Source organism: Merops nubicus, unplaced genomic scaffold (genome assembly GCF_000691845.1).
Source record: "Merops nubicus isolate BGI_N331 unplaced genomic scaffold, ASM69184v1 scaffold2076, whole genome shotgun sequence".
Lineage (NCBI taxonomy): Eukaryota > Metazoa > Chordata > Aves > Coraciiformes > Meropidae > Merops > Merops nubicus.
Window position 1 is genome coordinate 2,149 of NW_008614129.1, and position 10,026 is coordinate 12,174.

General features: G+C 52.2%; 1 protein-coding gene across 4 annotated transcripts; it reads right to left on the bottom strand.

The window, feature by feature from the left end:
- Nucleotides 1-924: 924 nt before the first annotated feature.
- FZR1 (fizzy/cell division cycle 20 related 1 (Drosophila)) lies at nucleotides 925-9,054 on the bottom strand. Of its 4 annotated transcripts, none has more exons than XM_008942092.1 (13): nucleotides 8,911-9,054; nucleotides 8,004-8,129; nucleotides 7,708-7,771; nucleotides 6,863-6,990; nucleotides 6,334-6,416; nucleotides 5,740-5,923; nucleotides 5,461-5,526; nucleotides 4,868-4,970; nucleotides 4,000-4,184; nucleotides 2,908-3,141; nucleotides 2,718-2,822; nucleotides 1,840-1,932; nucleotides 925-966 (listed from the first exon to the last, which is right to left on the bottom strand). In XM_008942092.1, the coding sequence occupies exons 1-13, from the start codon at nucleotides 8,977-8,979 to the stop codon at nucleotides 925-927; spliced, it is 1,482 nt and encodes a 493-aa protein (XP_008940340.1). In that variant the 5' UTR covers nucleotides 8,980-9,054. The 4 variants fall into 4 exon arrangements, with proteins under 4 accessions (XP_008940340.1, XP_008940341.1, XP_008940339.1 ...); XM_008942093.1 differs by having other exon boundaries at nucleotides 8,004-8,125; nucleotides 8,907-8,979; XM_008942091.1 differs by having other exon boundaries at nucleotides 1,825-1,932; nucleotides 8,004-8,125; nucleotides 8,907-8,979.
- Between the last annotated feature and the right edge of the window lie 972 nt (nucleotides 9,055-10,026).

Sequence of the window (10,026 nt, forward strand, 5' to 3'; positions counted from 1 at the left end):
GCCTTTGTCCTCAGGAAGGCCCCAGAACAACCAGCCTGCCACAAATGGCACTGTGGGAAACTCCCCAGACAGGGGGGTTGCTGGTTGGTTTGGGTTTGGGTTTTTTTTTTAAAGAGACATTGTTTTTCCTCTCTTGTTAACTAAAAATGATCAGCCCAGAACATGCAATAGCAAATTTGGAACATTCTGAACATGCTCCCTCTGAGGTGGAGCCTCTTCGAGCCTCCTCCAAAGGTCAGAGCCTCAAAATGTGTTTGTCTGAAGGCAGCTGTCGAGCACGCCAAGGATCAAGCTGTCTTACTGGAATGATTGTATCAAGTACTACAGTACCTATTTGGGGGAAAAAAGGGAAAAAAAGAGCAGTTCTCCAGTTTCTTCATGTAACGGGGATGCCAGGCTCCAAACAATGCCCTTAGATGATCAGAGAGGCTAATGCCCAGGCTGGAGCCTAGCCCCCCCTGTGCCAGTCTGTACATTCATGTTGAATCAGGACCATTCAGCAAGTCTGGCTGGTTCCTACCTCCAAAGATGTCCTGAGGCCAGAGGGACCCCGAGCGGCACGAAAACCCATCCCCACAGAGGCAAGGACACTCCTGTCTCTCCCAGGAGGAGACAACACAGCAGTTGGGATGGTCTTGGTCTGGTCTGAGGGGTCCGTGTGCTCCAGCACAGATCAGGAGGGCTGGAGGATGCTGCTTTGGGCCCCTTCCCCTTCACCAAGGACGGCTCCGCAAACCTCCGGCAGTTTCCTCCCCTCCCCAAGCCCATCCCAAGCACTGCCCAGCAGGGTTCACAAGGACATGTTTAATGAGCCCTGCTGGCTCTGCCTCCCCTTCTGGCTGGTCGTCTGGAGTTCCATGCACACCAAGGTAGTGGTTCTGTCCTGGTATGGCAGCTGCAGTCTCCTGGTCTGGCTGCTGGGCTCTATCGTATCCTGGTGAAGAGGTTGAGGACGGATACGGACTCCTGCCGAGAGAGGACAAAGCAGGGGCTGAGTACTCCACAGCTGGGCTGCAGCACTTCACCTGCTTTTCTGTTGCAGGTGAGGTATCTCTAGCTCAGGGCATGTCTGAGCTCACCATTCAAAGTCCATAAATGTCCCTGTGAGGTTTTTATTCCAGCTGATAACAAGCAGCGTGGCAGGCAAGTGTCCCAGGCCCACAGCTCTGTGGGAAGCTGCACCCCAGAGCTCTCAGAAGCCACAGGCAGTGAGCAACACCACATCTCCATCTCTCAACCTCTCCCTGCAGCTTTCCTCTGCTAGACAGCCAGAACAGCTCTGAGTGCCTGGCACAACCTGGTTTCAAGGATGGTGAGCTGTCAGTGGCACCATCCATGATCCCATTTCCACCCCAGCCACCATTTTAGGCAGTTGTTCTAAGGGGCTGGGGGACAATCCCCTCTGAGGGTGTGTCAGGGCACAGCAGCACGCCAGCAGGGCAGATGGTGGGCTCAGGGTGAGCTCCCTGAACTGCTGCTGTGTGTGTCCCTGCAAAAGCCAGGAGAAGGATGTTCTGTCACACTGCCCTGGGCACACAGAGGCAGCCTTTTATTTCATCCAGTGACCACAAACCCCTTCATGTCTCAACAAAGTTTAACCCTTCACTGCATCCATGCGTACAGTGACCAGCCCAGAGGCAAGGCTGCAGAACAGAGCAAACTCGGGCTGACTTCACCCCCAAATCCTGAGCTTCCTCAGGGTGCAGCTGCAGCCCCCCCACCCCACCCCCAGCCTTACCTTGGTGGAGCGAGTTAACAGAGCAAACTCAGGCTGACTTCACCCCCAAATCCTGAGCCTCCTCAGGGTGCAGCTGCAGCCCCCGCCCCCCCCAGCCTTACCTTGGTGGAGCGAGTTTTACTGAAAACGTTCCAGAAGCGCAAGGTTTCGTCCCCAGCTCCTGTCACTATGGCCTCCCCATCAGGGGACATCGCCTGGGGGCAAGAGAGCAGCCTTTACCACCTCATACACACCAGAGAGATTCAGCTCTCCTTCCTAGCCTGGCAGTGAGGCACCAAACAGCTGCCTCTGCTTTCACGTTCCTCACCTTTTCTCAGCAGGTGCCAATTCAAGCACTTGTGTCTCACTTATGGATGCACAAGTGGAATTAGCATAAAAAGGATTCTTGTGTTAAGAGGAGCAAGCTGTTTGTAATTGAGGCTATGCCCCCTTGGATTATACATAGGTGTTGAGGCAGGAGGAGTGACACAACAGAGCTGGCCAGGGCCAGTGAGCTGCTTGTGTTAGAATCTACCTCCCCAACCAGTATCAGCACATTTATCATCTCTGTTATGAACCCGCTGAAAGCTGCAGAACAGGAAAAAAAACAGGTATGAGATCAGTGTGGATTAACTGCACCAAGCATTCTGATGACAAATGAGGAGGACTGAAAGCATCAGATTCTTCCCCTGCTGGCAGCCACCAGTGAAAAAGCCTGTGAGTCTTAAGGGAACGAGAAGAGATGCCTGTGCTTCCTCAGAAGAGTTTTGGCAGGCTTTGCTAGTCATTAATAAAGCCTCACATTTCCATAGCAGCAAGTCAAAGCATCCCTTGCAGGCAAGGAAACCAGATACACGGCGTTCTTCCTGGCTTGCAGGGCAGCCCTCGTGCCTCCACCCAGAGCAGAGGCAGCTCCCAGTAAGACAGCAGCCTCGGGGCTCACCTCAGCTCAGGCAGGGCCAGGGAGGCAGCTGCAGAAGCTGCCAGAGCCATCACTCACCAGATACAGGACTCGGTAGGAGTGCCCCGTTAGCTTGGCTACTTGAGTTAAGGAGGGGTACTTCCAGACGAGGATCTGGTTCTGCGAGTAGCCGTGGGTGCTCACCTGCCGGGGGAGAGGGGAGCACGGGGTCAGGGCTTGCTGCCAGAGGGAGGCGGGCAGCAGGAGGGGACTCAGGGGAGGGGCTCACCAGCTCGTTGGCGTGCTTGGACCAGGCCAGGTTGCAGACCTGGGAGCCCGTGTCGATGCACTGCAGGGGCTGCCCCGTCAGCGTGTTCCAGAAGCGGATGCAGCGGTCGGCGGTGCCGCCGCCCGAGGCCAGCAGCCCGTGCTGGTGTGGGGACCAGGCGATGGCCTTGACTGCTGCCAGGTGCTCCGTGTACTGCTGCACGGGGCTCAGGCTGGAGTGGTTCCACACCAGGAGCTGCCAGGAGGGAAAGGGATGGAACCTGCGCTGCGCTGGCGGCTCCGCTGCGCCCCCGAGCCAGCACGCTGCCCTGGGACTGAGGACAGCTGGGCAAGGGGTGATTTCCCACAGCTCTGCCCAAGTCTCTGCAGATCTGAAGCCAGTCCCACCTGGCCACCACGCTCAGCTGAGGAGCTGTTCTACCACTGGGCCACAAGGAAGCTCACTGTCCTTAAGGGAAGCTTATGAAGCCAAGGACATGGTGACACCCGACTGAAACTCAAGCTCTTCTTTTGTTTTTAGGGCTGTATTGTTCCAGAACACATTTAGAAATATGCTCAAGTTCATTAGGAGTTATTCTGAGCTGGAGGAACTCGGTACAACCATGCTGTCACTGGGCAAATTCATTACCTAGCAACCTGCTCCAAAGGGTTCTGAACACTGCTTCTCCTAACAGATGCTCCTTCCATATGCTGCTCAGTGAACTACGAGTCTGCACTACAGCTCTTGGAACTTGCATAGCTCTAAACTCAGTTTCCTTCTGCATCCATGAACGTTATCACAACAAACTCCACTATACACCACCTAAACAAAGTCAGGAAGCAGAGCTTAGGAGCAGCTTTGCTGAACTCAAAGCCCTGAATCAAGCTATAGCTTTAATTAGCCAAATACAGATGCAGAATTAAATTTGCCTTTTCTATTTGATTAGAGAGGGCACTGAACAGAAGCTTAGCATGATTCATGTTTGGACACACTCCAACAACCGAAACAAAAACCCCCTTTCAGGGAGGCCAAATATCCTTCAGCAAAGTCTGACACTCCTCAGAGCAGGTCAGGAGCCACGCAGCCTCGCTCGGCTCCTCGGAAGCACCATACCTTGTTATCATTTCCTCCAGAGGCCAGGAGCTGGTGGTCTGTAGACCACTTGAGCCCACAGACCTCCTGCCTGTGGCCCTGGAGCCGCCGCTCCGACTGCAGGGGGGGGGTGCGAATGTCCCTCTGCAGGATCATCCTGTCCCTGCTCCCCGAGGAGAGCTGGTCCGCGTTCCACGCCAGGGCACCTGGACAGGCAGAGCAGGAGGCCGTGGGCTGGGGGCAGGCAGGCAGAACACAGCCAGCAGAGCTGCTGGGGCTTGAAAACATACCCACCGACCACCCCCAGGAGCAAAAAGCCAATCCAAACCCCCCCAGCCAGCTCAGTGCTTACAGACCCCCCCTGTACCCACTGTCTGAAGTGCTGGAAGAGTGTTCAGATAAAGATCAACCTACACAAACTGACTGAGATCACTAATCCAAATTCACAGTGCAGCAAAGCACACAAGCAGAATTTGGAAGGTGACTCTGCTACCCAAATTTCACTCCAGTGTTCAGATTCACAATGCCTCTCTGAGAAAAAAATAAATGTAAAAATCAGCCCCTGCAGAATAAGGGAAGTAGAAATCTCAGTGCAGAGCACAGTGAGGCTGAAACAGGAAGCCAGTGGCAGTAAAAAAATAGATGTTGTAACCAAACCTAAAAATGCCTCAGACGTGGAATAAACACCTGCTGCAATGCTCAAACACCACCACACCCAGGATCAGAACACCACAATTACCAGATGATAACAGCTTGAAGGCTGCTCAAGACATAGCAGGGGATAAATATCAATTCTGGGGCTTTTTGAGCTCTACTATTTCAGGTGGATCCCTTGCTCACAAGGGAGAAGTTCAACCATGAAGAAATGAAGTGTGTGAAGCCTCCCTACCGACTCTGGCCGTGTGCCCCTCTAGCATGGAGAGCTTTTTTCCTGCAGCTGCATCCCAGATCTGCACAAAGCCCTTGTGAGTGCCAACAGCTACCAAGTTCCCCTAGACAAACAGAAAACCATGATCAGTGAAGCAGTCAGCAAAGAGAAAATGAAACAAAAACTACAAGCTGAGGAAAAGACTTGGGATAAATCCCACAAGATGGAAAGCATCCAGAGTTCTTCCCTCTTACACCTTTTCCCTACTGAGACAGCAAAGCAGCCTGGATATATTTAAATAAATAAGATCTATTTATTGTAGCATTTTATTGTTAAGAGCTGGAGAAGCACACCAGCTCCTTTCTCCCTCCCACACCTCATAGAAAATGCCTCAAGAACCTCAAGATACAAGAGGCTGCTCTCCATCCCTTCTCATTTAGCAGAGGGAAAACAGTGGAGACAGGAAAACACGTTTGATTTGTGAGGCACAGAGGGAGCATGGAGAAATACAGGAAAATAACCCAAGGAGTTAAAGCCTGTGAGGAAGAGCTGCACAGCTACAGTGACAATGCCTAAGTTACAAGTGTTTCACATGCTGACACTGTCATACTCACCCTTTCTGACCAGCCCACGGATGTGACAGAGTCTCCTTCCACAGAGAGATCACACAGTCGGGTTACCTAGGAGGCAGGACAGGCCAGAACAGGAAACATTGTCATGCTACTGCCAGATGCTGTGAGTTGTCCCACAGGCTACTGCCTGGCTTGGGACAGAGCATTCCAAGTGCTGAACCCCTCTCACAGCACGTTCCATAGCTCTGAAAGATGCTCTGGGCTGGAAAAGGCCTGAACAGCAACAGGCAGTTCACTCCCCAGCCACTGAGGACCACTCACCTGGCTGGTACAAGCACTCCACAGGTAAACACAAGTCCCGAGGCCAACACTGAGGACGTTCAGAGAGGACCAGTCCACCAGGTTCAGGTAGAAATCATCCTGCAGCTCTGGGGCATCCAGCACTTTGAAAGGAATCTTTGAGATTTTCCGAGTTGGTTTTCGAGGTGATCTTAGCAGCTTCTGACTGTTTACAAAAACAGATATAAAAGGAACTCCAGGATCTTACATGTCACAGCAGATGGTAGATACAGGTGTAGCCACTCTGAGCATACCTATATTTCTAGAGTAAATCACAAACAGCCATAAAAATCTTCCCAGCAGGTGACACTGCAAAGAATTGGGCTCTTTCTATAAAGGAGCCAGGGAGCAGCAAGGTGAACTGAGTGCTGAAAGCTGGCAAGGACATATTACACATCTAGGCAGGCTGGGCACCTACAGAAATTCTGAGAACTTGACTGTTTTTACTTACTATCTCCCCAGGTTTCCAAAACCAACTCACAGAATTTTGGGTGCCTTAGAAAGGGGCCCTAGAGAACTGCACTGAGCCCTCTGTCCCAGCCCTTCCCTTCTGGCAGTCTGGAGAATCAGCATTACCTCTTGTTGCTCACAGGAGACAGGGAATATGGTGAGACCTCGTTGCCATCATCTGGACTCGAGCGTTTTGTGCTGAGTGAGTACTGCATAAAAGAAACACACCTACTAAGAACCCCAGCAGGGCCAAGGGGTCCCCTGTGACATCCACAGGTGCCCAATGCTGAGCTGACTCCAACACCCACAGATTTTCAGTTCCTCCCTTTCCCACGTGCTCCAGAACTGGGCAAAACCCTCATCTCCATACAAGCCCAAAAGTTTGATTTGGTTATTTATTGTTTTGGACAGTGTTCAGTCCATAAAAGCTTGTTTCCATTCAGCTTTCCTGCCAGCAGAGCAGCAGGAAGTATGAAGCTTGCTGCAGGTACCTGTGTTCTCTTTACAGGTCACTAAATTTTGTTACCAACAGCTTATCTAAGCTGAGCCACAACACGTCCTCACTTCCACTAGCAGCTTGGCAGAACTGTGTGCTCTGCCTCCATGACACACGTGTGCAGCCCCCTCTGGTTCTACCACAAAGTAACCAGCTTACAGTGAAGAGAGACTTCTTCTCTGGGGTGGATGGCTGCAGCCTCCTGTCCTCTGTCTGTGGGTCTTGCACCTTCTCAATCCCTGCTCCTAAGAGCTCATTCTTCAGCAAGGCAGAGTAAGCAAGGCCATCTGTGAACCCAGAAGAGTGCTTAGGTGAAGGACTCAGAGCAAAGAGCTCTGCAGGGAGTGGCATGATCAAGCTCCCCAGGTAACTAACATTAGTAACAAGATTACTTCTCCTGAGTAACTAGATAGGGGGAGAGGAAATGGGCTTAAAATGCCCCAGGGGAGTTTTTTATTGGATATTAGGGAGAATTCCTTCCCTGGCAGAGTGGTGAGGGGTTGTCCCAGGATGCCCAGGGAGGTGCTGGAGTCCCCAGCCCTGGAGGGGTTCAGTAAATGTGTAGATGTGGCACTTCAGGACATGGTTTAGTGGTCACAGGAGTGTTGGGTTGATGGTTGGACTCTATGATCTTAGAGGTCTTTTCCAACCTTAATGTCTCTGTGAGTCTGTCTGCCTGACTTGTTCACTCCCAGGGCCTCCAGAGAAGCCTGGCATCCCAGTCTCAAACCAGAAGGAGCAGCAAGCTCCCCTTCTCTCTGCTCCCTCAGGAAAGAGCTCCCATGGCATGATAAACCAAGGGATACAAACAGCCCCTCATTCCCAGCTGCCCATCGGAAGCCTCCCGAGGTGACCTGGCATGAACTCTTGTCATGTGGTCACCTCCTAAAACACCAGCAGTTCCTGTGCAAGCCAAGTGCCAGCATTGCCTCCACTCCCCAACTCTCCCAGAGCCTGAGGTGAGGGCTGCAGGCATGGCCCAGGGGGTAGGAAGGTGAGCTGACCTTTGCCATTGTCTGACGTCGCATCCTTTGCTTTCCTGTTTTGACTTGGTGATTTTTCATTTTCCTGAAAGGCAGGGACATGCTGTCACCACACAGAAATCTCTACAGAAACACAGGAAGAAGTCTCCTGGGCCACAGGGACAGCCTGTTTGAAGACATGCTTTCAGAGGAACTTTTTTTGGGCAGCAGAAGACCACGGTGCAGAAGATAAGCAGAATAATTATGCCAGCCAAAATAAAATGCACCTTTTCCTCAGTTCCAAGACTGAGCTTCAGGAGAGGGGAGGCAAAACTTACATTTATTCTGTGGAAGTTGATGCTCCAGTTGGCCCCAGCTCTTGAGGGGATGAATCTGTCACCATGCTTACTAGGAGAAGACATCGGAGAATTGGAAGGGGTCAGGGTCCTTCTCATCTCTGCTACCTGAATGAAAGAATAAAAGACACAAAACCAAGTGTTGATCACAGCAGGGGCTTGAAAAACACCAGTGAGGTCTTGTCAGAGCTGGATATGCCCCAGTAGCAGAGCCAAGCATTAGTTTATCCCCTTAACAGGCCTGGTGAGCACGTCAAAGTCCACCTGTCATAGGAGCTTCTGTCAGAAGCAGCAATTAAAGAGCCTCCTCCTCACTGCTCCTCCTCAAGCTGACATTGTCAAGGCAACTGTGTGAAAGGCTGGAGTGGCCAGACTGCTTGCAGGGCAAGCAGCAGATGCCTCAACTGCAGCCACATTCCTTTTCATAGAATAATTTGTGTCTGTAAAGGACCCCAGCTCAGAACAGGGCTAATTTCCAAGTCCCACTGAAGGTCACAACCTCACCCAGCTGAGTGTTCAGTATCTCCAGGGACACCCACCCCACCAGCTCCCTGGTGCAGTGTCTGGATAGTTTGTTGCCCTCCAACTTTTTACATTTCAGGTGTCCTGAGATTTAGTAAAACCATGTTACTGAGCTACACAAAAATATCTTAACTCCTTTTTTGCAACCTGAACTGAGTTTATAGATTCAAAAGCTTCGTTGGAGTCATTTGATTGTTCCTCTAACAGCTCAGGAGCTCACACCTGCTCAGAGCCCAACAAAGACTCAGGCTTGCTTCAGAGAGGTCCCACACCTTTCCAAAGCTCAAAGGAACACAGTGACAGGCAAGACAGACAACAGGTTAATGTTCAGAGGGAGAGCACTTGGCCACAGCCCCTCTGCACTCACACAAGGCATGGTGTTCTCATTCTGGATGTTGATCTGGCGGAGGAGACGCCGCTCGTAGTCCTGGTCCATGGTGGAGAGCAGGGGCTGGGAAGCTCAGCAGCACCAGGGACTTGTGCTCATGAAGTCAAGTCAGTAGTTAGTCTGCTCTGACAGACTGGGGAATAAAGACACCAAAATATTACACACCTTCCTGTGGCAGCAGAATCTCAGAATCTCCTAAGACTCTTCTCTAAATCTGAGATTGCTTCTCCTGCCCAGAGGACTGGTATCAGAGCTGAGGGGTGCAGCACAGGGCTGCCAAAGGCACCTTTCAGTACTACAGCCCTTGGCTGCCAGTTCTCATGAGCACTTTGTGCCTGGCAGGACCCCAGCAGGCACCCCCGTGACCCCAGCAGAGACTGGGGGGCTCAAACCAGCCTGGCCACACCAAGGGCAGCAGCACAGCTCAGGAAACCTCCAGTGCTGAGGGAGGGGAACACCAGACACCTACAGCCTGTCCCAGCACTGAGCACTGAGCAGGTCCCTGGGATGCTGTCAGGCACGTCAGGAGTGCTGCAGACCCTTAGTCCCAGGGGCAGCTATGGACTAGGTAGCCCCCCCAGGTTAACATCCAATGCCTGATGCCCAGGTTGCCCCAAATATTCCTTGTGGCCAGCAGGAAGCCAGCCCACTTAGGGCTGTATGGGCTATAAGCAAGGTTAAGCCTCTTTCAAGCATGGATTTTAGGATGGGGCTGCTCTATAGCCTGGATTGGGCTGGTTAAATTACAACATGCCTCAATAAACATAAAAAGCAGCTAAGACTGCTGCCAGGACAGGTAGTCACAGCCCTCCTCCCAGCTCTGGCAGGCACAGAGCAGCAGCAGCAGCACCCAGGCTCCAACCCACACGTGCCCTGGGCACAGCTCACACTGACACGAAGCACCAGTGCCAGGAGAGCTGTGCCAAGCTGGCCCTTCAACCCCAGATAAACCTCTCCAGAGGGAAAGGTGGAACCTCACACGAGTACCACACAGAAAATCCCCACAGTACAGAGGTGTCTGGAAGCTGGGCACACAGGGAAGGGAATTTCAGTGGCTGATACTGTACAGACACCCACAGCACCTGGCCAGAGGCC

What these genes read in the sequence shown, in the direction of transcription:
- FZR1 (XM_008942091.1), bottom strand. Translation starts at nt 8,979, where the DNA reads ATGGACCAGGACTACGAGCGGCGTCTCCTCCGCCAGATCAACATCCAG. An exon ending in GGGGCACACGGCCAGAGTCG is followed by an intron (nt 4,185 to 4,867) that starts GTAGGGAGGCTT and finishes CTGCCTGTCCAG; the next exon opens with GTGCCCTGGCGTGGAACGCG. An exon ending in CCTACCGAGTCCTGTATCTG is followed by an intron (nt 1,933 to 2,717) that starts GTGAGTGATGGC and finishes TCTTGCCCCCAG; the next exon opens with GCGATGTCCCCTGATGGGGA.